We start from the raw sequence: 25086 nt of genomic DNA on the forward strand, positions 1-25086 counted from the left end.
TCTATCTCGGCCCCGGCGACACATTAGCTTCCCTATCCTCCGGGGAGATCATCAGCGTGTATCTACGTGTACGCGTACCTCCTAACCGCCTGGAATTTCAACGAGCGAGCACGGCGATCGTTCCGAACGTTTCTCCAGAGCGGTGCGTTAGAACGTAAAAATCGACCGAGCGTCGCGTTAACCTAGCCGCAAGTACTCAAATTTAATGAAACGCTCTGACCAGAGGCTCACGGGAAAAACTACGTTGCGGAGAGCGCGACCCTCTTTTAACTTTCCATCGCGGTGAAAACGTTGTTGTTTCGTAGCGGCTAGATCGAACGTAACTCTTTATACCTTTTGTGCAGTTCCCATGTTTTAATTAATTGTTTTAATATAAATCGCGCCCAAAGATTTGTCGCTTTAAAAGACTCTTCGCAAAGTATCGAGTTCGCGAACAAACGCCGGTGTGAAACGCCACAATTTGAGACTCGTCGATCGAGAAAAATCGAAGCGATCCCAGGACGCGATTATTTATGTCTTCGACGAACGAGCCAAGACCTACCCAAAGATCCCGGAGCTTATTACGAATTTACGAACGGCCTCTCGAGGGAAGCGTTGCAATCTATCGGGGCTGTTTGTTGTCGCGTTACATCTGCGCGCTTCTGACCCCATGCAGAATCCCAGAGCCCGGCGTGTCCCACCCTATATATCCCCTGGACGTAGGGGATACACCGCGGGGCCAGATTCGCCCCAAAGTCCATTATTACCCATGTATTGTATTGCTTAACATTGACTCAATTGCTTTCGAATAACGCGAGCGAGAGAACGTTCGCTCGCTCGCTCGTGCAAGCGCGTGCTTTGCCCTCTTGAGCATCAATCGAATTATTCGATTTACTGCTCTTTTTGGGGGGACGTGTAGACCTTCCTTCCGCGCGGCATAATTCATTCGTTGTCAAATCTGTCGAGGACCAACTATGATTTTGACTTTTCCAAATCTGCAAGCTTTGGTTAAACTTGCGGAAAAATATACTTTGTTGAATGTGACAACTTTTCAATTGTAATGTTCAAAAGAAAAAGACGCACAGATTTAAAACGTGAATCAGAATTCAATATTATTAACATTCTATATAAAGTTCTATACGTGAAATATGTTCTTTTTTTTTTAATTTTTCGAAAAAAACCACGCTCGATAACGCGCGTTTGTTTGTAAAAACAATATTAACCCCTAATATAATAAAACCTATCATTGGTCCAAAGCGGTTGTTTTATTAACTCATTACGCGAAATCCGATTCACGTGTAATTCTGATTACAAAGTGGAACTGCGACGTCCCCAGGAAGTACCCTAAACTCCAGTAAAACCGTATCGTAACGCGGTACGCGTCCGTATGCCGCGACACAGCGCGGCCGCGATTAACTCGGCCGATCAAATCGTAAAATTCGGGCGGGTCCGAGAGAGAGAGAGAGAGAGAGAGAGAGAGGGAGAGAGAGAGAGAGAGAGAGAGTGCACGGGGCACGAAGCGCCGTCGCCGGTGTTTGAAACGAGGGTTTTATAGCGGTTCAGGAACAAACCCTGCCGCTCGAATGGTCGGGATCGTCGCTCTCGGCCGGCCGGACAATCACAACTTGACAGGGAGGTTTAACGAGCCCTATGCTAGGCGCACTCCGCCCGTCCCACCCTCGGATGGTCATTTAATTATTCGAGATACCCCAGAACGTTGGACTATCTACCCCCACCAGCGGACGTTACGTCCGTACAGTCGTCCCTCTTGCCCCTCTTTTCGTCGTCCGTCCTATACCTCTCACCGGTCGGTTCCGTTCACGACCTCATCCCCGGCAAGGGTTCGCGATACCCACACCCTCGATACCGGAATAACGACACTCGTCCCACGTGCCCGTTCCTATATTAAACCGCCGGGACGGCCGGGAGATAATAAAGACATATAATAGAATCGAAATTGTTTCTCTATCTATCAATGCCATACGCCGTCTACGCGCGCGAGCCATGCAGCGCCGCGCGTCCAGCCCTCGACAGATTCAATTTAGTTTCGGCCGGCCACGTTTAATTTGTGTCTTGATTCGTGGGTAATACGAGAGAGACTGGCCGCGTATAACCGCCGCGGTCCAATCCGCGTGTGTGGGTGGGATGACTTTACATGCGATCGCGCCAGTTGATGTGTGCCGTCGGTCCATCACCGATCCATTTTCCCTCGCGTTTCGAAATTATCAATTTCGAGATACACACACACACACACACACGCACCGATGGAAATAACATTCATCGAGCGTTCTGCACATTGTTCTAATACTGGAATCACTACTGGCGATTAGTATGCTTAACAAGGATACATATCCTCGTGATACGTTGTTAACAAATTAAAAAAAAATTTTGTTTTTAACTGTCCTCCATACGTTTGCAGATGATAATCGCGAGCTGAATGATCACGCCGAGAATGATTTGAAAAGGCAAAGGAACAACTACAATGGTGATCAACTGTATTCAAACGTGAGTATCGAAGAAATGTTTTAAGTAGTATATTCGTATATGGGTTTATTTATTATAAACCCATAACAAAACATAATTATTTGTTACTAAAACATATTGAATCGCGCAACAGGACTATTGACATTATATCGTATAGGTAATTGGGATCAGATCAGGTTGAAATTTTAGTGTAAGTCAAGCCCGTTAGTATATATCTCCATTAAAATGCCCTAATCAATCAAAAGCAAGCCAAGTTTCATAGAATCTCCGCGTAACTCTCGACCAGCTCTTGGAGTAATCGGGGGACCGAGTCGAGCCGAGCTCGACAACATTCAAGTCAATCTTGGCGCTTGTTCTCGGATGTCCCTCCAACTCGCCAACTTCGACTTCAGGTTTCGCCGGTTTGTATTGCAGCTGTGGTCGAGTAAATGGAGCATCAAGGACGAGCACAAGCTCCTGAGCGAGCTTGGTGGCGGAGGCGGCGGTACGACCGGTGGTACAAACGGCGGTGGAAACGGCGGCGGTGGAAATGGCGGCGGTGGCGGTGGTGGTGGCGGCGGCGGCGGTGGCGGCGGCGGCGGCGGCACTGGGGGCAGCAGTGGCGGAGGCGGCGGTTATTACGAACACAGCGGATTCCCCGGGAACGCTATTGCCACCTCCGCCGAGCTCTACGACTCCCTGGGCACCATCAGCACGATGACGCAGGCGCAAACGCCTCATCTTTACACCCCGCCCATAGGGGGCACCATAGGTGAGCGTGCTTGTTCTCTCTCTCTCTCTCTCTCTCTCTCTCTCTCTCTCTCTCTCTCTCTCTCTCTCTCTCTCTTTTCACCCTCCGACACTTGCCGACACCCCTTCATCCCTGTCAAGCGTGGCCTCTCTCCCTCTCTTCTGCCGTCCCTCCTCTCGCACGGAAATCCCAGATAGCGTGTACACCACAACCTCTTGTACGTAATACCGAACACCGAGTTTCATTCCTCCATCTTCATTTTCCATCCTTCTCTTCCGTTGCAACGAAGACCTCTCACTTTCTCTCTCTCTCTCTCTCTCTCTCTCTCTCTCTCTCTCTCTCTCTCTCTCTCTCTCTCTCTCTCTCTCTCTTCTCTCCCTTCCTCTCTCGTTTCCTCCCAGGACGCTTATTATTGCGGCTTACGTCTTGCTTTGCATACCCATATCGGCTAAATACATGGCTTTAATAATGCATGAGTTGTGCCGAGCAACGGCAGAAGAGGTGGCGGAAGGCTCGACACGGTGGTTCAGCGTTTTCAGCTTTGGGGAATAACGCTCTCATTCCTCTCATCAGCCTTCTCTGTTCCATCTCTTTATCCTCTCTCTTGAATTACACTTGTGTCTCTCTTCTTATCTATTATTCAAGTGGTATAGCCGAAATCTCTTGTTCGCGGATCTTTTTACCTTTGGCTCATATTACCTCATATTATATGCATACATACGTACATAAATATATATATATATATATATATATACTCAATACAATATATATTTACTCAATCATGCTCTTTTTTTCATTCTTTCACTTTTCATTTCGCTCTCTACTTTTCTTAAACGTCGTTTAAGGACGGTCAATCAGCGGCGGAACGTATACAGACGGTACAAAGTATCGAAAAGTATATAACCGTATAGAACGTGGCACACAACACATGAACGGAACTTTCTCCGGTGGCACGTGTTGCGAGCAACTCGGTCACGCCGCGTCGCGCCGCGAATTCTCCCGATCGGTGCTTTTCGGAATGGACGAAGCGAGGCGTGTAACGGCGGCTTCATCTCATGAAATTCAATCGAGGATCTTCGTCCCGGATCGAAGTATTTTTGAAGGACAACATAAACGGTCCAAGTCGCAATCTCATGGCTTGCTGCACTGTCGTTAATATGTAGCAGCATGTAGCAGTATCACGAGTAAAGTGCTCGGCCGAGGGTGTACGCGGAAGTACTTCGGGACTTCTATACTGTTGAGCACGTACATACGTTCGTAGATGCGAAGAAATTAACTGCGCTGCAAATAGTCTCGCTATCTTTTACAACGAGTTCTATAAGTAACGCACTCTCAACTTGAGAATATACTATGGTATATCCGTATGTTCTCCGCGATGAAACAATATTTTAACGTTCCGTCTTGATTGATCGTCGGTGATACGAGAATCGCAATAACGGAAAAATGGGGATCCCTTAATAGCAGGTGGTACTTTGACGCCGCTCGCGCCACTGACGATGCAAGAACTAAAATTGAGCCAAACATTGGACGGGGCTAACATGTCTCCTTACCACACCACCGGTGAGTTCGCCACCTCTTTAGTTCTCTTAGGGTCGCGCCGAGTCATGTACACCTGTTTCGCTGAGCATAAGGTTTTATTAAAGGCCTCTCTCAGATATGCGCGTGTCCAACTAATATGTTCCACATCTCAAGTGTGTACTACCACATCGAGTGTTTATGGTGTTAACTTACCGCGAAATCAAACGCAATATTTCCTGTCTGTCTCCAAAAGAGAATCCTCTTATTATATATCCACGTCAATTATTTGTATTTTATATCTGATGGTCCAAAACAACATGTATGTACGAGGTGCATATCGCAAATTTTTAATGCAAAGAGATAATAACAGCTTTTCTTATTTTTTTTCCTTTTTCTTTATCGTACGTTCAAATTTAAGTTCAAATCAAATGTTTGTGGAAGTATAATACGCTCTTAATTCTTGATGTAAAGTTTCTTTTCTTTAAAGACCAAAATTTATGTTAATTTTATTGAATGTTATTGATACATTGAAAGAATTGTGAAGAAGTTAAATTAAAGAAAGAAGGTACGAATAAAAATATCCATTACATCAAAAAAGATATAATTCCAATGCAATTAAGAAGATCCCAAATCCCGATTTTTCTCCCCGGTTCCTACCAAAACAGTTTAATTAAGCTTTAGACGTAAGGCGCTGATCGTTAGCTAGTGCTTGATTCGAATGTCGTGTTGTGTTGTGCATGGCCATAGCAGAGAGCAGTACCGTCGCAGTATCGTATGTCGGGGTGGGGGCCGGTGGGGGCGAGCAAAGTCCCCCGATTTCGTTGCAGAATGAGACAAACGCCACCCCCGCGGCCCCCAACACCCCCGGAGGGGATCCCGGACTGACGGTCTTGCAGCCGCCAGTTTCTCAGCCCCAGGTAGCCTCTGCGATACCACCGTATTCGACGATGCTTCCAAGTTTCGGACACTACGCCACCGGTGAGTACAATCAAAAACTGCTTGCTTAACCGTTTGTCAAGGACAAGCGCGCTCGTGTACCCTTCGGGGGTAGAACCGATGCCGGTGGTACATTCGGAGGGTAAGTCAGAGCTCTATTTGAGGAGCGCTGATTTACCAGTTCGGGGCGACGAGCGACGAATATTTTGTCGCAAGGGTGAATTTCATCCATTGGAGACGGAGTCGCGTACCAATGGCGGATACGTTGATATTACCTTTAATCGACATGTAATTGAAATATCTTTTCTTGTCTGTATCTTATTCACACGCAGAGAATTTTGTATTTATATACATAAATCAGTCACACATTATTAAACCTTATCAATCAAAATTCTGTTTTCTGAGAAAGAAAGAAGATTGCTGCTAATTATAGATATCGTTTGGCGTCAATTATAACAACAATCACTATTTCGATTGAACAATAGCGGTACAACAAGTAGTACTATCATGAGCCCGTGTATTTTTATTCTGCAAAATCAAACCGCACGCGACAATCTAATTTATTCGCTTAGCGGATTTTCGCGCGAGTTTACTTGCGAGGCCAATTTCGAGAATTAATTGAAACATTAACATAGTATGTTGATTTGAGAAACGTTGACACTAATCAGCTTATCGTCATCTTTTGTTCAGGCGGTGGTGACTACGCGTATAGCGCTGCATATTCCCAGTACTCAAGCGCACCGTACAGCGGCTATGGTTATGGAGCAGCGACAAGCGGGTTGCTCAGTAAGTAAACAGTGAGTATGAGTACCGATTAGATTAGGATCATCGAAATACGAAAACTAAACTGCGAAATAAACTGAATATATTCCGCAGGAATTTACACGTATGTGATATACAAAGATACTCTGGCATCAGGCCTAGCAAAAAAACTTCTCGTCGTCAGTTACGATGGTGTAACTGCCGCGGCCGTGCTACACGCGGACACATTTCCTCGCGATCTAAATAAAACTTCCTAGCCTCATTCCTCGTTAACACAAATTGCAACTCGATTCATATCAAATAACTAGTTCCCCGTCGGAGCTACGTTCTCCACCCGGTTCTAATACAAGATTTAATGCCTATTCCTCATAACGTACAAGATTGACGGCATTAAGCAAAGATCGCGATATACTTGGAGGTGCAAGCACAGGTAGAAGGGAGCGCGCATCGCGCGTGCGGAAACGTATAGAATAATAAAGCACTTTTTTCTTCCTATCGGACACGCGATACGCCGCTAACCCGCACCTCATAACATGTAATGCCGATCCGTTCGCGATATCGCAACGCTCCGCCCGCTTCTCCGCGCACGCTCCTCAACTTATTCCACCTTGTTCTTGATATTCCACGCGAGCGTTACGTGAATGCTATAATTAAACGCGAAAATTAGATAGACGCATCACGGAAAACAATTTATTCCATCTCTTAATTCTGCACGATACGTGTACACACACACACACACACACACACACACACACACACACAAATACACATAAATAGAACGGGAAAAGTTGTTGCGGCGAAAATGCGCCTGCATATGCAACGATGTTACAAATTGCGCACGAAACGCGTGAAATGTAGGAACGTTGCGACGTAAGCGGGTATCTCATTCGCGGATACAACATTAATTAAGTCTGTGAAATTAGCAGGCAAACACACGACAAGAATTCGATATTATCGCAAATCGCCACGTAATGTTAAAACAGGGTATTGTACGCAGGTATAGAGAAACCGACAAATTCCACGGATGAACGTAATCGCTTCTCGTTGCAGACTCCACGTACTACTATTGTAACGGAGACACGTCCAGTCATACGTCGCAGCAGGGCGGCAGCGGCGGCGGCGGCGGTGGTTGCACTAATGGTGGTCCGGAAAACAGTACCGACGTAGCTAGTCGTTCGCCTCTGGCGGCTACCAGGGCTAGCAGCGGGGCCAGCGCGGCTTCACCGACCGGAAGCGCCTGCACGAAGCCGGACCACACCTCTGCCACGCCGACGGATCTCTACCTGGCTTGATGGTCGAACTGTACGACGAGAGAACGGCTCTTGACCATTGAACGTCCTCCAACGGTCAGCAAAGAGACAGCGAGCTACGACAACGGACGCCATATCACAAAGAGACACCATTTCAAAACTAAGCAATGATCTCTTTTTATTTTCTTCGGGATACGCGATGGAAGGTTCAGAGTACGAGGGATATCGAGGAATCCACATGGGAAGATTAAATATATCGAAGGAGAAGATTAGAATGATTCCACTTCGACATTTTTTACGCCGATGAAGTGGCGTTTTCGAAGAAGAAACGTTAAAATGATTCTAGGATTAACTGCATTCGGAGTTCTGATTTCCATTCGCGTTCAAGATGGATGACAGGACTTGAAAATTAGATCTGATCAATGAGCGCGCTATGTAATTCCGCGTAAAACAAGCTTGACGCGAGTGACGGTCACGTCGGAACATTGTCGTACAAAGTTTCCTCGTGTCGTCGTTGTTCCTCGCGTAGCAAGTTCTTCCCCCTTCACGTTTTATTTATTAATCTTTGTAACCGAAGAATTATCGATCGGTCGATTTATCAATTGCCAATGGCGGCGGTGCGAGCGAATCTCGAATGCTCGAAAACGTTGAAGACGGTATCGCAGCTCTCTGGAGAGCCGCGGTAGTAGGTAGTTTAATTAATGATCCTCAGTTAGTGTAATTCACACGCGATGGTCGTGACCGCCCTCGCGAGTCGCTGACCATGTAAATATATATAAATTGAACATGTATAAATAAGAATAAAAATATATATATGTATATTATATATATATATATATATATATATATATATATATATATATATATATATAATTCGTGTAAACAAAGTCAAGCGCCCTAACGGCACGTTTTTCTCTCCTGTAGGCACGACGACCCCTCACCCTCTTAAGAATATCGTAGAATATGATACGATAAGTTTGAGATTTTTAAATCAGGAGTCGACCGTAATGATCACTACTGTTAAGGATATTATATATATTTTTTGTAGAAACCAAAGACCATATACACATGCGCGAGTAAACCCAACACATGCACGTACACACATGCGTAAATACGCACGCACGCAGCACGCAGGCACGCACCGACATGCGACATATACATTATGCGGATCGTCGAACGAACGAGCACGTCGCGCAGTTGCGGCAAAAAAGCGTGACCTTTGCGCCGGTTTTGAGCGGCCTTTCTCACACGGATAAGTAATGCGTAATTGCGAGCAGCGTGTAGGATTGACATGAAAACATATTGTAATTATTTCGAAAGTAGTTTGTTACTAAAAAGTTTTTTAAAAAATATTGACATTTTTGAATTGAAATTAATTTTTAATTCTATTGAAGTAAGTATACGTACTAACGGCGAATCACATCGAGATATCGATCACCATTGTACGGAGAACGTTCTTTTCTATTTGTGGTAATTAGCGCAAGTCGGCGCGTGGACACTTCCTCGATAACCCAACGATTATGCTCGTTCTCCCGTTCCGTTCGACGCATTCGCCACGCTTCCGCTTTGCGGCGGAAGTCATACTGGTTCCCGTTCGTCGTCGGGCGGAACGCGCCGGAGAAGATTATCACGAAGGCGCAATTAGCGCCGGGCGTCGGAGATTTTTAATGAGAAATTACGTTCGCAAGGGCGCACGCGCGCTCTCTGATTTAATTACTGTGTTAATCATTGAGCGCCTCAGCGGCACGCGCTACAGATTTCATGCGTCTCGAATTTACTTAGCTTGCCGGATAATATTGTAGATTGAAAGTTTGTTGACAATTCTACTTAATCCGACAATTTCTAGTCATATTCAAAAGAGATGCGCTAGTAAATCAAATATTACATATTGAAATAAATGAAACAGTAAATTAAATTAGGCAAGTGTAATATCGATGTAAAAATCTTTCAATTTATTAATGTCAATCCAAAGCGTGCTCGCAAAATCGAAATTATTATTATTGATCCGTCGGTAAAATCGGTAAAATTCCCGAATCTCTCGCGCGATGTTCCGTCCGTGTCGATCGCTCTTTATTAAATAATTAAACCGTACTATTCGTCTTAAAAAGTTCATTTCCATTGTCTGCGTTACGCTCTCTTTAGCAATTTATATTTTAATTTCATTTCATAAAAGAGTAAAATTAACGATTGTAAAAAAAACATGTTTAAATTGTTAATTGAACTGTAATTATTATATCTATTACTTATAATTATAATGTATCACGATAGCGTGATATAAAACCGAAAGGAGAAAAATGCAGACGCTAGAAACGACGCGAGAGATTTTTTAATCTGCAATTCCAGTGACAATTTTTTTAGCTCGGCATTGCTACGAAAGGCACTTTTTTTTTTCTAGAAAAAGTTCGAGAAATAATTCAGCGCGTGCATGCACGAGATATATATTTAAATCTCAATTGACCAAACATCGGCTGGATTGTGCCCGATGTTCGGTATGATTTTTTGCATACTTATACATTGTTACTATATTGCTACCGTAATGACGCTGATTATTAATTATTATTCTATTTGCTATTTTCACTATTTTCATTATTTTATCATTATTATATTTTATATTATTATTATCATCATCATAATATTATTTAATACATTTATTATTTATTAATTGTATTGATGACCTATGTGTAATAAGTTTTGCCAAAGAATCCGTTGAGAAAGCAATATTGCAGTAAACATTTTATAGCCTCCATAGGAGGAAAAGTCGATAAAGCACAATGGTAATGTGAAATTGAATATAGAAGATATGAAGAGAAAAACGACTGTATGCGGCATTCGAGCGATAAGCGAAATTGCAAATTCGTTTGCGCGAATAAAACATATATTTGCGAATCTGAGATTTCAACTCGAATGCCGCAGCCACGCATTTTTAATCGAGCACACATGATTATCTCATCTTATTTTATTTGTTCCGTGTGATATTCTTGTTCCGTGCGCCGCTCTTGCCGAGTCTCGCTGTTGATACTTGCAAACAAAACTCTGTACATCCTTTTTAAATAAATATGAGGTTTATATATGAAATTTAAGTACATGAAATTCATTTCTCTACACATAATTCCTCGTAACTCAATTTCCCATGTACTGTGATATTCTTGAAGTTACTTTGACTAATTTAAATTACTACGAAAGAAATCAAATATCTGCAAAAATAATCTTCAAAAATAATTACATATAAAAATTGTCTTTTTATTAGAAAAATTAATATATTTCCACAATAGTTTAAATATTAAATAAAAGAATTTAAAGATTCTTTTCTTACATATTACGTGTGTGTTATAAAAAACAAAAGTCAAAGGCAAAATTACATTACTAATGCCAGTTTTCTTATATATAAAAAAATCGTAAATATGACAAATGTAACAAACTTGCAAAAGTTAAATAAATTAAAAGTATTAAGCTATTAAAAGTAAAAAATAAAAAACAAAGCTATCTTCTCTCTGTAATTATAGAATAATATACAAAAAAGTTTGTTTTGTATATTGGAGTTTCATATCAAGAGCGATACTTTAATCATTTTACTAAATTTACAGCATGAAAGTTTATTAATAATGCGTGAAAGTGTATCTAGCGACATCTGTTCAAAACAACATATACTTTTCCGTAGAGAATCGCTCGCAAAAATCAATAATATAATAAGAAGAAATAATTTCAATAGTTTATGGGAAATATCAAAATGTATATATATAGATATACATATTTATATATCGCATATGTTTTTACATTAAAATATTTATTTCTCAGTGCCTTTAATTGTAACTGAGACGGCAACACATCTGTAGTCGTGAACGTGCATCTCTCCCTTATCGGCATTATGCTGTATCATATGCAGAGAGAGCACATACATGATGTACATACACACACACACACACACACACACACACACACATATATATATATATATATGCATTGCAATCTGTTTTATCTCCATTCTGTATATTTGCTATATTCTATATAATTTATATAAATCAATCAGGTGCATGGGTAAAGATTCATCATATACATAGATAAAATAAAATTTTCTGTTTATACATATAGTAATCATTAATATATTTAATAACATACGTATTTCTGAAATATCTTGTAGAAAATAGAGATATTTACGTATACATATAAATAACCAAGATGATTGTTATTTTATATTTCAGTGTCCAACTGCTCTTCGTATTCAAAATTGTACAATTGCTTAGTGAAGTAGACGTTACTGCTTTTACATTTATGTTTTATTTATTGTAAACATAACTTTCAGCACCGCCACGTCCGAAACCTGCAATCATGGCAATCATTTGGCAAATCTTTAATATTAGAAAGTGCTGCAAACTCAATTTGAAAATAATTTAAACAGCATTAGAATACGCATATATAAATGGATGGAATAAGAAAGATAATTAATTTAATATATTAAATGTAGGTTGGCGATGTACGAAGGGTTTTGAATATGAAGCAGTTTTAGGAGAAACGAGAGGCGCATCGCTCGAACCTAGACGAAAATTTCCATTTACCTCCTGGACCGAACAGGGCTGAATAGCAAGGGTGATTGCAGTAGGGTTTCCCTTCGTGCTCGGCATGACCCCCGGGTGTTAAGGTCTTATTGCATTTCTCGCAGCGTAAACACGAACCATGCCAATCTTTGCCTAAGGATGTCTTCCTCTCGGCTGCAACAAGAGATGAATGTTAACGCGCGTCGCGGTGTAACGTAAAAGGCGGTACACCGCGGTTGAACTAGTTGCGTTTTTCATATTAAATTTTATGTTCCTACAGTAATGCGGCATTTGCATTAAAATATCGTTTTCTACCGCCGCGCCGGTACCTCTGCTAGTACAAAGATAATCGCTGAAAGAGAAATTAGAGGATATACACATATTAAGAGAAAAAAAAAGATAATGGAAAATATTGTATTGTGACTTAATATTGATGGAAATCTAAAATAAAATGATACAGACCTGAAAGAGAGACAACAAGAAAACATTTTTTTTATTTAATAAACAAAATTGACCTAACAATATTACATCAAGTTATCACAAATGTTATTTATTTTTAGTGATCTAAAATAAGAGACTAAAATCTGTATGAATTGAATGCATCTTATCGCATCGTCTGGAATGATGAGAATGAGAAATAGATGATGAGAACGAACCATTAGCTGTTTCGTAATTAGAAAATCCAATGTCAAAGTCCCGATGGAATCGATGTTATTCGTTAAAAGCGCGAATCTGAAACATATCGGATGTATTTCAGAAAGGATTTTATATCGCTGATGGATCTTGAAAAAAAAATTCTTAAACCCCTTATATGCGACTCATATTACATAAGTACCTCGGTTAATTCCCAGATGCATCTACGACAATTTGGTGTGTGTACGCGCGTGCGTAAAAGAGACATGTACAGTAGGAAAAAAAGTAGCAGATTAAAAAGAAAACATAATAAAAGATTTGATTTATATTATACTTTTTTACTGCAAAATTTTGAAGTATTTGTTGAAATATTTTCAAGTTTTATATATATGCTAGTACTTTATTCTAAAATTAATTCAAACTCTTTTCAATTTTAAATATTCATAAAGATTATAAAGGTAGCAGTTGATCACATTTGTTTTTTTCTTTTTTTTTTAGATAGATTGAGATAAATTCATCATCATTTAAAAATTGTGTCAGTTTTCAGTGTAAGTATGCAGATAAGATAAATCATGTATGAGATGAAACACATTGATAAAGATAAAGTTTGTAATACGATTTGCTAAGTGTTGTTGATTTAATAATATAATGCCACGAATGAAACATTTTCGGTCTTTCGAACTACTTCTCCTATTAGCTTGCCGTTGACATTTAATTAATTTCTATAATATCTTCATCCTTATACGGTTCGCGCGTAGCCAGCGATTTTGACAAAAGACTCGCGAAAGCCGAAAACCGATTTCTCTTTTCCTCCGTTGGGTTGTGGTAACATATCACGCCATTATAGCATATCAAACCTCGCAGGAGACAAAAAAAATGAAGCTAGAACCGCAGCAGGCTGGTGGTTGCATTCAAGCGCTTCACCGTGTCTAAGAAGAAGCACAAAGGGCGGTAGAGGCAGCGAGGGAAATTGGAAAATGACGAGATGCGCGAGTGCAGTGAATGCATCGGAGAGGAAAGGATGCGTCGATGAAAGCAAGGTGCGGTAGAAAATGAGGAACAGCGAGAGAGCAAGAGAGAGAGAGAGAGGGGGGGGGCGGGGGAAGAGATACAAAAAAGAAAGGGAACGCGTACAGTGTATCGCGGGTAAGAAGGGTACACGCATAAAGGGCCATTAGTTAATTAACTCCTAATTATCTGGCGACGGAGAAGCGAGTGCATAATCGTCAGCGGCGTTCGCCGAGCTGCGCACTGCACCGGGGCGGCAACGTGCGAAAAGGCAGAGACAGTACCGTATCCACGAATCGTTGCGCCCAGGCGCCAAACAATCGGCCGCCGCTGCTGATTCTATAGACCCTCGGAACATTCCCCGACTCATTTCCCGGCTCTTACGTCTCTTTGTTCCTTTTTTTCTCCCTGTTCGTCGGCAAGAGGCCATCCCCTGCCTTCGCCGCGAACCTCACCCACGCCTGCATCATCCCGCACTCATTTCCTTTCAAACCGCCGTCCACATCATCATGTATTCCTCCTTCTCCCCTTCCATCTCCGTAGCTTCTCTGCCCCCCCCCTCCCCCTCAAGGTCCCAGAAAACCCATTCGGATCTCGTATCTCGCATCTCGGTCTTTCCTTCCCTTCCAGCGGGGGTTGCGGCTAACTCCTCTCTTCATGGTTCTTCCTCCTACCTTTTCGTACTGCGAGACCTGACCATTCTTCTCAGCAAACCTGTTTCGTGTGCCTGTGTTGTTATTAGTATCCATGCGCGCGATATACTGTCTATGTTTCCTTTGTGTTAGCTTCACGGCTGGACAGTTTATTGTTGCTGTTGCACTCTGCGCAACACGGCGACTTCGTCCAATGTAGTTTTTTTCCTCCTGATCTTGCCGTCGTCTCGCGTCACAATTATTTTCTGTTTTTCTTTTTCTTCATTTTTCTTATTTTGCATTAGCATAACAGTTTTCTATGAAAGATATTTACACGTAGTGCGCAAATATATTTTCAAGGTCCATATTACATACATATGTTCATAATAACTAATTTTTTCTAAACACACACACACAAACACACACACACACACACACACACACACACACATACACATACACACTTACACAAAGAAATTATTCAGAAAAACATACAAGTGTAACTCAATTGCTGTATAAAGAGTTTCAATAATTTGTATGTTTTTGCACGTTTATTTTATGTTCGTGACGCATCCAAAATGCAATTCGTTACTATCAATAGTTAAAAAAAAAAGGTGCGAGAGGTTAATTAAAAATGCATGTCTAAATGCAAAATTTATTAATTTTTCTAAAATCGCACTTTTATTTATTAAAATAGATTCAATTAAAAACATATAGGGTTTTTGTAGCTCTATAACAGTTTTGCATTTTAGAAAAAATATCCTAAATTTCGCAGAAAAATGCACAATATCACATGACAATTATTCCTCCATTTTATCTGTAACCGGAGTTACTATGCGCGATGCGCACCTTAAAATGCACAGTCTAGACTATAGACAACGTTATCGATGCATTTTGCCAACTACTAACTTACGGTACAAGTTACACGGTACAGTATAATACCGAAGTGCATTTAAGGAGGTTTCGAGGTTGTCTCCTCGTTTTCGAGAAATATCGTTGATAACGGTTGACCGATTTTCCAAGTAAAGCTGATATAAGGTCAAATCATGACACACATCGACAGAGAATATTAGGAACAAGTCACCTGTTATGAAATAAGAACGCAATCTTATGCCGTAGACTTAATTTCATGTAAACACATGGCGCCTCTCGCAGGTGCAGCTCCTGTTACACAACTATGGATTGAGTTTATTCTATAGAAACTGACTGGATTACTCATTCATTCCACTCGTAGTAAACTCGAGTCTGTATACAAGTGAAATAGACTGACATAATGTTTGTCGGTGTAGGTTCCGAGGCCGTTCAATGATATCATTGATGTCGTCATCGCGCGTTTACCATTTCGAGTATATTTATGTTCGTCTGATATTTTATACCTTTCTTGTACAACTCGAGGCTTATGAATCTAAACAGTAAGAATAATCAGAAAGAATCGGATTCAAAATTAAAATTTGATTTAAGTTGGCCTGCATTATATATTTTATCACAATTTATTGACACTTTCGAGATTTATTTATGCTTTACTTGGACTTTAAGGATGTATCGGACTGAAGTTCAAAATGGTACAAAGTTGCTAAAAATTTGTGAAATTGTTCTTTTAGTTTCCCTAACGTACTGCAAAAAATTGAAAACGCATTCACTAAACGGTTGCTGAGTTATAACAATTTTAATTTTCACTGATTTTACATGGTATCCTTTTCTATCTTATGGAAAAGGACGATCTTGACGGATAAAACAGTTAAAAAAATATAGAAGAAATAGTACCAATGTTTTGAATTTTTTTTGTACATCTAGTATATGAATAGATGAAAATATCTGCCAAGTTTCAATTGTCTTCACTACACCGTTTTAAAGAAATAAAATATAACTTGAGATAATTGTGCATTTTTACTGTCAAAAGTTTAAACTCATAAGTGAAAAAAATCGCAAATACGTAAAAAATACCTTTGTAAGAGTAAAAATAAGACTCCAACTATCGTTCAAGTTTCTTACATCTAGATTTACAATGCGTTAGGCATAGATATTTAAGTATTTCAAATTTCATGCACTTTTGTCTAAGATTGTATGTCCGATACATCCTTAATGTTATGTAAAAGTCATAACGAAATAATGTTTCACAATATTGTGTCTCGGTTATCAAATGTGCCGCCTGTTGTATCTTCCAAACGTATCTTCCAGGAAGACCGAAGTGATAATGTAATGACATGATTTTATAGCTAATTTTGGATATGCAATTTATGTATATTACGCACGCGTGTGTACATATTTAATAGCTTCGATCGTTTTCTATCAAGTATATGTTATGAAGTGAATTGTTATTATCACATTACATTTATCGACAAGAGATACTCAATAACCGCTTTTTCCACTACACAAATAATCAACGCAATATGAATAATTAATTACGTAACGTTTATAAAACAGTACAGCATCTAAGAAAATTAGGAAAAATAAAATTGTCACTTTTAGCATTTTCTATTTCCACTCCTGCACACATATAAATAAGACATAAAAAGATAACTCGAATATTATAAATGTATTATAAATTATAAATTACATTTAATCTGTAAATCAAGATATATTCCATTTCGACAAATTTAGCGTTTGATGCTATAGATATGTAAAATAACCTTTGCTAGCAATGCTTAGTGCAAAGTACAACTCTTCGTATCGACAGTATCGAAAACTCAAATCATTCAAACTACATTGGTTTCAACGTTTTATTATAAGAAAATTGCAATGATAATCGTCACCTTACCGAAGTACACAGGCTTGTCGCACTTTGGACACTTCGGCATCTCGCTATGTATCGCAGAGAACCGGCTTCTAGCCTGACGAGACTGCGCGTGTAACTAACAGTAAGATACTCTCAGCGGCGTGGTCAGACGCGTACTGGCCCTGAGAGCCCGACAAGGTAACGCAACGCTCTTCAGTTGATTGAGTGTGTGAACGTGTGTTAAGGCTAACGGCTGTACGAATACGCGACCGAGAGTCCGATCATGGCTGCGTGTGTTTAAGCTTCGGGCAAATGTTACCTGCTCGTCGTTATGCAATTCCAATGCGAATATTTATGAACATTTGTGTACACACACATACACACACACGCGCGCGCGCGCGCGGGCGGACAATACACTTTCAATTTTTTCTTAAAAATTTACATTCCAACTAAAAATTTCATTTATATAAAATAAAAATAATTTTGTGATCAAAGAAATCCACATAATAAAAAGAAAAATTGATAAATAAAAAGGAATGAAAAGAAATGGAAAATTCAAGATTGTATGCACATGTGTAGGTCTTCAAGCAGTAACGGATAGGCTCTCGAGGCCGGCTTCGTTTACTTTCTTCGGTCACGCTGGAGTAATCCCGTTAGCTGTTGTGAACAAATTCGTTATCAAAACTGTACGAGGCAACGTTCACGAGTAAAGTCCAGATCGATAATTTGATTATGCACGAATAACGGAGCTGTTCGAAGTACCTATCGAACGACGGAATGCACTCGCTTCGAAGGTATTTACTCATAAAACTGCAACGCGATACCCACGAAATTAATTAATTATCGGAATTTGGGTCGGGGAGCTACGTCATGCAGAGCCGGAGCGTAGCCAGAGGGTGATGTGGGAAATGCCGCTGTAAATTTTGGAATTTATTTTAACGAGATTATACAAATATCCGGTCGAGAGTTATTTGCCATCGTTCAAAAATTCAACTGCAATCTTTACTTTTCACATATAGAATATGCGCATACATGCATATTATATAGACGTTCTAATAAAATGCGAGATTTTTATTCAGTAATAACAGCTGCATGTGAGTAGGAAACGTTGAAAATACACAAATCTATATAATTATGCCAATTAATTATTTACATAGCTACGGAATTTTATTTTAATGTCACGTTAAATTTTACATCGATAACATTGCTCAAAGTTAACGTGACGTAAATTAACCTGGCATTAAAATAAATTCGTATTATAATAAAGAATATTATCATATCCTTTGCACGCCACATCCGGCTGATAATGATTAGATGCTCCCGTTAATTGTGCGGATTGGGCGTCAGTTTCTTACGAGCGTTAGTGAGCGTTAGTCGTGGATCAATTTATGTCGTTGTTGTGAAGAAATAGAAAAATCAGGAATGCAGGAATGCGATCCGGATCATATTGCGCTTATATCAGCCATCGAGAATGGCGAGTTCGACGAGGCAAGTGAAATTTTGACGCGCGATAGCGAAAATAAGTATGTGCGTCCAGTAGGTGCCCTTCAAGTGACAGCCCTACAGATGGCTGCTTGGCAGGGAAACATAGATCTGTTGAATCGACTCTACGAGAAAGGCGCCGATATAAACGGTACGGATAAAATTGGTAGATGCGCCCTTCATTACGCGGCGCACAATGGTAATACCGACGTGACAAGGTGGCTTCTTCAACACGGAGGACACATCGACGTCAAAGTCGGCATCTACTCATGTACCAAGGGCATCCCGTATTCTTCATTGACAAAATCCTACGTCGTAGGAAGAAACGTTCGTACCGCATAGATAACGCGCCAATTTTTGCTAAACTTGAGCAAAAGAAAACAGAAATTACGCTCTTTCTTTTAATACTTTGTTTCAGCTACCAGTACCCGTGTGCTGGGGAAGAACGCCATTGCATCAGGCGGTGAAAAATAATCACGCGGACGTTGTGCGCGTTTTGGTGGACGGCGGTGCGGATGTGAATGTTAAAGACGAGTGCCTGATTACCCCGTTGCTCTTGGCGGGAAGTGCGGTGAATCGCGACGATCTCAATGAGATGACTAAGTTCGTCGAGATCGTTAGGATTCTGGTCGCCGCAAAGGTGTTCGTTGACATTATTCATCCGGACACGGGTAGTATTAGTCAATCAATCGAGCGCAGCATTGCTATCAATAGCGATAGAATGTCAAGCAATGTCGCGATTCATATTTTACTACAAATTCGTCATTAAGGAATTCTTAGAAATGTCTCATCATTTGCAAAACAAATATCATCACACTTGGTTTCTGCTACACAGGTACCACTGCTCTGCACCATGCAGCAATGCTAGGCAGTGCAGAAGCAACGAAGATATTGTTGTCAAATGGTGCGTGGCCGATGTATAAATGCAAGAGCTCCGGAAGCACGCCTCTTCACATTGCTGCGAGTACAGGGAATATTGAGACACTAATGGTTCTAATTGAAGCAATGCAGTGCCATAACATTGATACGCGCGATCAGGTCAGCTGCATTAGATTATTCTTCGCTGCAGATTTTATTTTTCGTTTGAGGTGAAATTATAAGACGCAATTGTACACTATTTTTATCCGCTTAGATCAATCGTACGGCTCTTCATAGAGCGTCTTATCGGGGTCACCGCGAGTGCGTACGAGCTTTGATCAGTCATGGAGCTAATTTGGCCGCGGTAACGAAGACTGGGATTACCGTCGTGGACGCGATATTCGCTCATATTTCGCGACCATTCGCCTTTTTAACAGACGTCTTGGATTCTTGCGTACGAACGACTAATAATTCCCCTTCGGAGAAATACGAGAATGTAAGGATTAATCTACGCCCCCTATACTCCCGTTAGACCTCTCGCGCGCAGATACAGATATCCCCACTTTCTTATTCTGCTACGTTGCCTTTATTGAATTCTAATGAATGGGATATCTCTGTTAAAGATCACTGTCGATTTTGGTATATTAGCCCCAAAGCACCAGATGCAAATGGCAGTCGTCACAGCCGTTACAGCCGCAGCTTCGGATATAAGACAACTGGCGATATTGCAGCATCCACTTGTGGAGACGTTTCTCAGACTAAAGTGGGCAAGATTAAGAATACTTTTCTTCCTTCTTATACTCGTACACTTGTCCTTCGTTATTTCTCTCTCGGTTTATGCTATAATGTTTGCACATAACGACGCTGATCACATGGTGACTCGAAGAATCCTAGCGATCTGTTCTTGCATTCTTTTGTTTCACAATACGATTCAAGTTGTATTAGAACCAAGGTATGTATACATTCAAAATAAAAAAAAAATTGAATTTTTCGATTAACTAATACTCAAAACATTTCAGACATTATTTGAGACAATTAGAGACGTGGTTGTCACTCATATGCGCCGTGCTATCCTTGATAACGTCGATAGCGGGAGAATTTGTAAAATGTTCAAAGGAAGAAATTGAGTCTCGGCATTGCGTGCACTGGGTGCTACATTCCATCAGCATCGCAATCTTGTTGAGTTGGATGCAAATGATGTTGTTAATTGGTCGAGTTCCAATGTGGGGATATTATGCCCTTATGTTTTCCACGGTATTGAAGAATATTCTAAAGGTTAGCCAAAATAATTAACGCATTATTTCTGTTCTTAGAGCAAAATATACCATGATTTATATACAATTTATAAAAATTTTATTGCAGCATACAAAAATACAACTAACATTTCTCAATTTTCCGTGTAAATTCATAAATCCGTTCTTTTATTTTTCCAAATTATTGCGTTATTTATATACGTATATGAACGAAAGGTCTTAAAGCACGACGAGAGTAATCGTAACTCGAGCGCGGTGATTATTTTTATGCATAATTACTGATCTCGAAATTTATCGTTCAAATATGGATAATTTTCGCATTTCCTATGACGAATTATTTAGCCATAGAAATGAGATTATAAACATAATTATCGGCGAAATAATTTCAAAATTAAAAAATTGCGTCAATGATATTATACCAAAATTTATCTCACGGATCATTCCTTCATCATTGTACGTTTAAAGCTTTTTGTTATCTTTTAGGTTCTCTTAGCGTTTGGCTACTTGATTGTCGGATTCGCGTTAAGTTTTGTCGTTTTGTTTCACGGAAACGATCAATTTCATAATGTCTGGAGATCCATCGTAAGGACTGTGGTAATGATGATGGGCGAGTACGAGTACGAGGAGTTGTTCAATACCGAGAACGACAAGGGTACTTTTCTACCAATCACAAGCAGAATTGTGTTCTTCATCTTCATCATGCTCGCCAGTATCGTTTTGATTAATCTCATGATCGGTCTGGCGGTCAACGACATTCAAGGTCTGGAAAAGGAGGTAAATACATTAAATATACATCGTATATATACTAAATGTACGAATCTTTAGAAAGGAAATTGGAATCTCGCACTATTCAACATGAATACCCTCTTAGTAGCCAAAAGTTACATTACGTGAACGATGGATCGATATGGAAATTAATCAGTATCCGAATTAATATCGTTGCATTAGGGCCATATACGTCGATTGTTGAAACAAGCGGAATTTGTCGCACATCTGGAAAGGGTGACGTCACACCGAATCTTTCGCAGCAATTGGCTACATCCTCGCTTAAGAATGCTGTTGCACTCGAGACGCGACATTCCCACAAAAATTACGCTGGTCTCTCGTGAAAATTATTTTCATCATATGAGTCATTTTACGGAGTCGCCTCTTAAGATTCCAGCCGATCTAATAGAATCTTTATTTCTGTTAGCCGCCAAGACATCTTTCAAGAATGAGAAGTACGTCTTAAACAATTTGCAATTTTTTTCTACTCTTTTGCAGTACATTTTTTTTCTACAGTTATAGCGTATTAGAAATGGAAATTGTGCTAACGTAGCGTCGCATTATGTTTTAGTTTAGCGGACAGAAGCACGGAAATTGACGATACGAAGCTGACTTCCATACTATCCGATTTAGAGGAACAAATTCGAGAATTGAAAACGCACTGTTATCGTAGTTTAACGAATCGAAGATCGTCGAAACGACGTGGATTCAAAAGAAAACCTGTTCAGTTGTAAATACTTAATACATATTGCAATCGTTGCTCGGTGTGCCGCAGGACACGGTATTAGCCTGGCAGCGATTATTATGATCTCTGACAGAGCATTTTGCTTTACATTTTATTGGGGCATCGCATAATCTTTATACAAATAAAACAAACAACAGTATTGTCTATAGAACAAAAGTTGAAAATCGAAATCCACCTGTATGACACTCGCATCTAAATGATAAGTCAGCGATCAGTCTTACCTTCTCAGTGAAAAGAGACGTAACAGCCATACCGTACAGATGTCACTACGCAACTGGTTCAAATTTTGATTCTCTACAGTCTAGAGTTATCCGTGAAATCTACGATCACGTTGTAACGAGTTTAAATTTGCTCGGTTAAATTTGCTACGACCATGTTTTATCATTTATTTAGACCGTTGATTTTACGTACGTGTCTTCTCAATCGATGATGATTTCGCTTTCGCATTTATCGGCACGACGTCACGGAAGCATAGAGAGCCTAACCTTTAATTTCATTCGAGTGCAATTTAGCGACGATTTAAGGCGTAATCATCGATAAGACTGAATTACACACACAGTAATTAACGATATTTACGGTAGTACGTAAAACGCACGCTAGATTGTCGTAGCGTTCAAATGCGACACGCGCTGCCGTATCTCTGGATATATATGCCGGTATTAAAGTTTTTTTTCTTTTTTTTTTTTTCAAACCATGATATGCATTTAACTGGAGGGTTTTGCATGTTCGCGTCTCCATATATCCGGCTAGTAAATAGCCGTGCATGCGTATTACTCGCGACGCAGCAGCGGCCGAGAATTACGCAGCCGAAAAATATTGCGGAGCATAAATTATAAGCCGGATAAGTATATTTGCAAAATGTACGCTCTTTACCAACGGTTATATTATCGTATGGCGGCCAGCAAGCTCCCACCATAAAACGTGCAATTTTGCTGTCTTACTCGTCTCTAGTATATTCCTATTTAATTCTTTATTTTACATACATATACATAGGATTTGAAATTCCTACCAATAATAACGTAGAAGATAAAAATCTATATCATAAAAGATACAACGCCGCGAGACTTTTCCAATTTTTCTGTCTCGTTAATAAAAGTATACTCTCGATTGCATTGCATATACATATAGTGAATCGCAATATAGTATGGAATACATCAAAAAGCGTTTAAATAGCGCTTTTTAAGCGTACATTAATCGTATAACTTCCATGCAGCGGCGTACCCTATGATAGATTCACTGCATTCGTAAAGTTTGCGAAACTAATTAAAAATTTATTAAATATGAAAGAGCTGCACTCGCAGATTGATGCGGCTGAAATTTAGTTTGGCCGACGGTTTAAAAAGGAATAACAGCGACAAAAAAAGCGATAGTCGAAAAACTCGCCGAAAGAGACTCGCGAGAGAAGACGGCTTCTCATCGGCGCGGTGAATTCAGATGTTTTCATAACGTATTAAATTCGCTTGCATGTACGCCGTTATATGTTGCGACGGCACGCGTCGCGACGCGGTGCGATTCGACGCGGCGGCGCGCGGCGGCGCGCGGCGGTATCGTCGTAACTTCGAAAGAGCGTCGGAAATTCGCGGCACCGTTTTCTCGATTTTCCGTCGTCGTAGTAGAAAACACGGCGCGCTACTCTGAGAATTTTTTCTCTCCGCTCGTACAAAAATTTTAAGAAATCCGAAACGCGGACGTGCGCATACGAATGTGATCTCCCTCTCTCTTTCTCTCTGTGAATTACGATGCGGAATAAAAGTATGACAGAGGAAGATTTATATATATATGCTTGACAATATTCCCTTTTGTTTATTGCGCGCACAAATTGTCCTGGAAACGAATAGTATTACTATTTCGGGAAAAATCTTACAAGAAATGTATATTGCGCGCAATATCGTCTTACGTTCATTGATGTGAATGGCTTACGATATTCTATTTCTCTCTCTCTCTCTCTCTCTCTCTCTCTCTCTCTCTCTCTCTCTCTCTCTCTCTCTCTCTCTCTTTGCAGCAATACATCATTTTCACAGCGCGAGTATTTCCCTCCAGTTTGTTTAGCAACGATAGTAGGTGCCTTTCTGGTGACGATTTTATATTAATTAAATGCTGAAATTGGTTGCAATGGACGGGAGCGGACATACAAATTTATCACAAATTACAACGTTATTCCGCGGCAACGAAAAACTAACCTGGCTTCACACGGAAGCACGTTCGCGTACATAAGTGTTCGCGTTGGACAAAATACACCGGTTAATGGACGCCATTTTCAATTTACGCGACGAGTCTTTAAACTAACGATTCGTCCGGCGAAAAAAGCAGCGTGATAAGCAGCGATATCATGGCGAATGTACATCTCTCGCGAGTCCAAAAGCTTGAGAATAAATAGAGAAAGGGGTTTAAATTTTCTTTGTCGGCAGAGACGTTAATTCGTCGGGAGGTAGACGATCGCGTCGGATGGGATCGAAGGGCGATTCTTTTGCCAAACGAAGAGGACACGTTAGTGCCGTTGGTGGTGGTGGTGGTGGTGGTGACGACGTCGACGTCGACGGCGACGGAGGAGACGGCGCGGGCGGCGTGGCGTGGCGCGGCGCCGGAGCGTGTGCGTTCGGGCAAGATCGTAGTCTCTCGGGTGGAGTCGGTTCGCCGCCTTGCCTGCCATGACTGGCTGAGCTTGGCCTGCGCGGCGTCGCGGGGGAGCGAGGTGGCGCGTCGGCGAGGGAAACCGCCGCGCGGTGAATCCGGCGTCGTGATTGGTCGTCGCGTGGGAGAGCCGCCCGCCCGAGCTCACCGTCGCGCCGGCAGTCGGCACCGA

At 40.8% G+C, this 25086-nt stretch overlaps 3 protein-coding genes across 10 annotated transcripts in view; 2 read left to right on the plus strand and 1 right to left on the minus strand.

The window, feature by feature from the left end:
• The window catches only part of LOC105836187 (paired box protein Pax-5), a 117357-nt gene extending 108918 nt beyond the window's left edge, over nucleotides 1-8439 (plus strand). For 3 of the 5 annotated variants that reach the window (XM_036287162.1, XM_036287163.1, XM_036287165.1), the window contains 6 exons: nucleotides 2399-2484; nucleotides 2878-3214; nucleotides 4655-4753; nucleotides 5459-5689; nucleotides 6338-6433; nucleotides 7460-8439. In XM_036287162.1, coding sequence (XP_036143055.1) covers nucleotides 2399-2484; nucleotides 2878-3214; nucleotides 4655-4753; nucleotides 5459-5689; nucleotides 6338-6433; nucleotides 7460-7701 — 1091 coding nt within the window. In that variant the 3' untranslated portion in view covers nucleotides 7702-8439. The remainder of the gene's footprint in view (nucleotides 1-2398; nucleotides 2485-2877; nucleotides 3215-4654; nucleotides 4754-5458; nucleotides 5690-6337; nucleotides 6434-7459) is intronic. The other 2 variants (XM_036287164.1, XM_036287166.1) reach the window with 2 other exon arrangements.
• A 2956-nt stretch (nucleotides 8440-11395) lies between these two features.
• Nucleotides 11396-17379, minus strand: LOC105836372 (cysteine-rich protein 1). The gene is made up of 3 exons (XM_012680357.3): nucleotides 17223-17379; nucleotides 12213-12365; nucleotides 11396-11977 (listed from the first exon to the last, which is right to left on the minus strand). Exons 1-3 carry the CDS (start codon nucleotides 17260-17262, stop codon nucleotides 11934-11936), a joined length of 237 nt encoding a protein of 78 aa, XP_012535811.1. The 5' UTR covers nucleotides 17263-17379; the 3' UTR covers nucleotides 11396-11933.
• A 335-nt stretch (nucleotides 17380-17714) lies between these two features.
• Nucleotides 17715-22272, plus strand: LOC105836371 (transient receptor potential channel pyrexia). Of its 4 annotated transcripts, XM_012680353.2 has the most exons (9): nucleotides 18603-18989; nucleotides 19081-19333; nucleotides 19498-19700; nucleotides 19795-20016; nucleotides 20144-20472; nucleotides 20540-20795; nucleotides 21257-21547; nucleotides 21722-21993; nucleotides 22110-22272. In XM_012680353.2, exons 1-9 carry the CDS (start codon nucleotides 18603-18605, stop codon nucleotides 22270-22272), a joined length of 2376 nt encoding a protein of 791 aa, XP_012535807.1. The 4 variants fall into 4 exon arrangements, with proteins under 4 accessions (XP_012535809.1, XP_012535808.1, XP_012535810.1 ...); XM_012680355.3 differs by lacking the exon at nucleotides 22110-22272 and having other exon boundaries at nucleotides 17715-18989; nucleotides 21648-21808; XM_012680354.3 differs by lacking the exon at nucleotides 22110-22272 and having other exon boundaries at nucleotides 17716-18989; nucleotides 21257-21533; nucleotides 21599-21981.
• The last annotated feature ends 2814 nt before the right edge of the window (nucleotides 22273-25086 follow it).

This window comes from Monomorium pharaonis, chromosome 5 (genome assembly GCF_013373865.1).
Source record: "Monomorium pharaonis isolate MP-MQ-018 chromosome 5, ASM1337386v2, whole genome shotgun sequence".
NCBI lineage: Eukaryota > Metazoa > Arthropoda > Insecta > Hymenoptera > Formicidae > Monomorium > Monomorium pharaonis.

What these genes read in the sequence shown, in the direction of transcription:
- LOC105836371 (XM_012680353.2), top strand. Translation starts at nt 18,603, where the DNA reads ATGCAGGAATGCGATCCGGATCATATTGCGCTTATATCAGCCATCGAG. An exon ending in CTTCGGAGAAATACGAGAAT is followed by an intron (nt 20,017 to 20,143) that starts GTAAGGATTAAT and finishes TCTCTGTTAAAG; the next exon opens with ATCACTGTCGATTTTGGTAT. An exon ending in CAAGTTGTATTAGAACCAAG is followed by an intron (nt 20,473 to 20,539) that starts GTATGTATACAT and finishes AAAACATTTCAG; the next exon opens with ACATTATTTGAGACAATTAG.
- LOC105836372 (XM_012680357.3), bottom strand. Translation starts at nt 17,262, where the DNA reads ATGCCGAAGTGTCCAAAGTGCGACAAGCCTGTGTACTTCG. An exon ending in CGACAAGCCTGTGTACTTCG is followed by an intron (nt 12,366 to 17,222) that starts GTAAGGTGACGA and finishes CTCTTGTTGCAG; the next exon opens with CCGAGAGGAAGACATCCTTA. An exon ending in AGCCCTGTTCGGTCCAGGAG is followed by an intron (nt 11,978 to 12,212) that starts GTAAATGGAAAT and finishes CCATGATTGCAG; the next exon opens with GTTTCGGACGTGGCGGTGCT.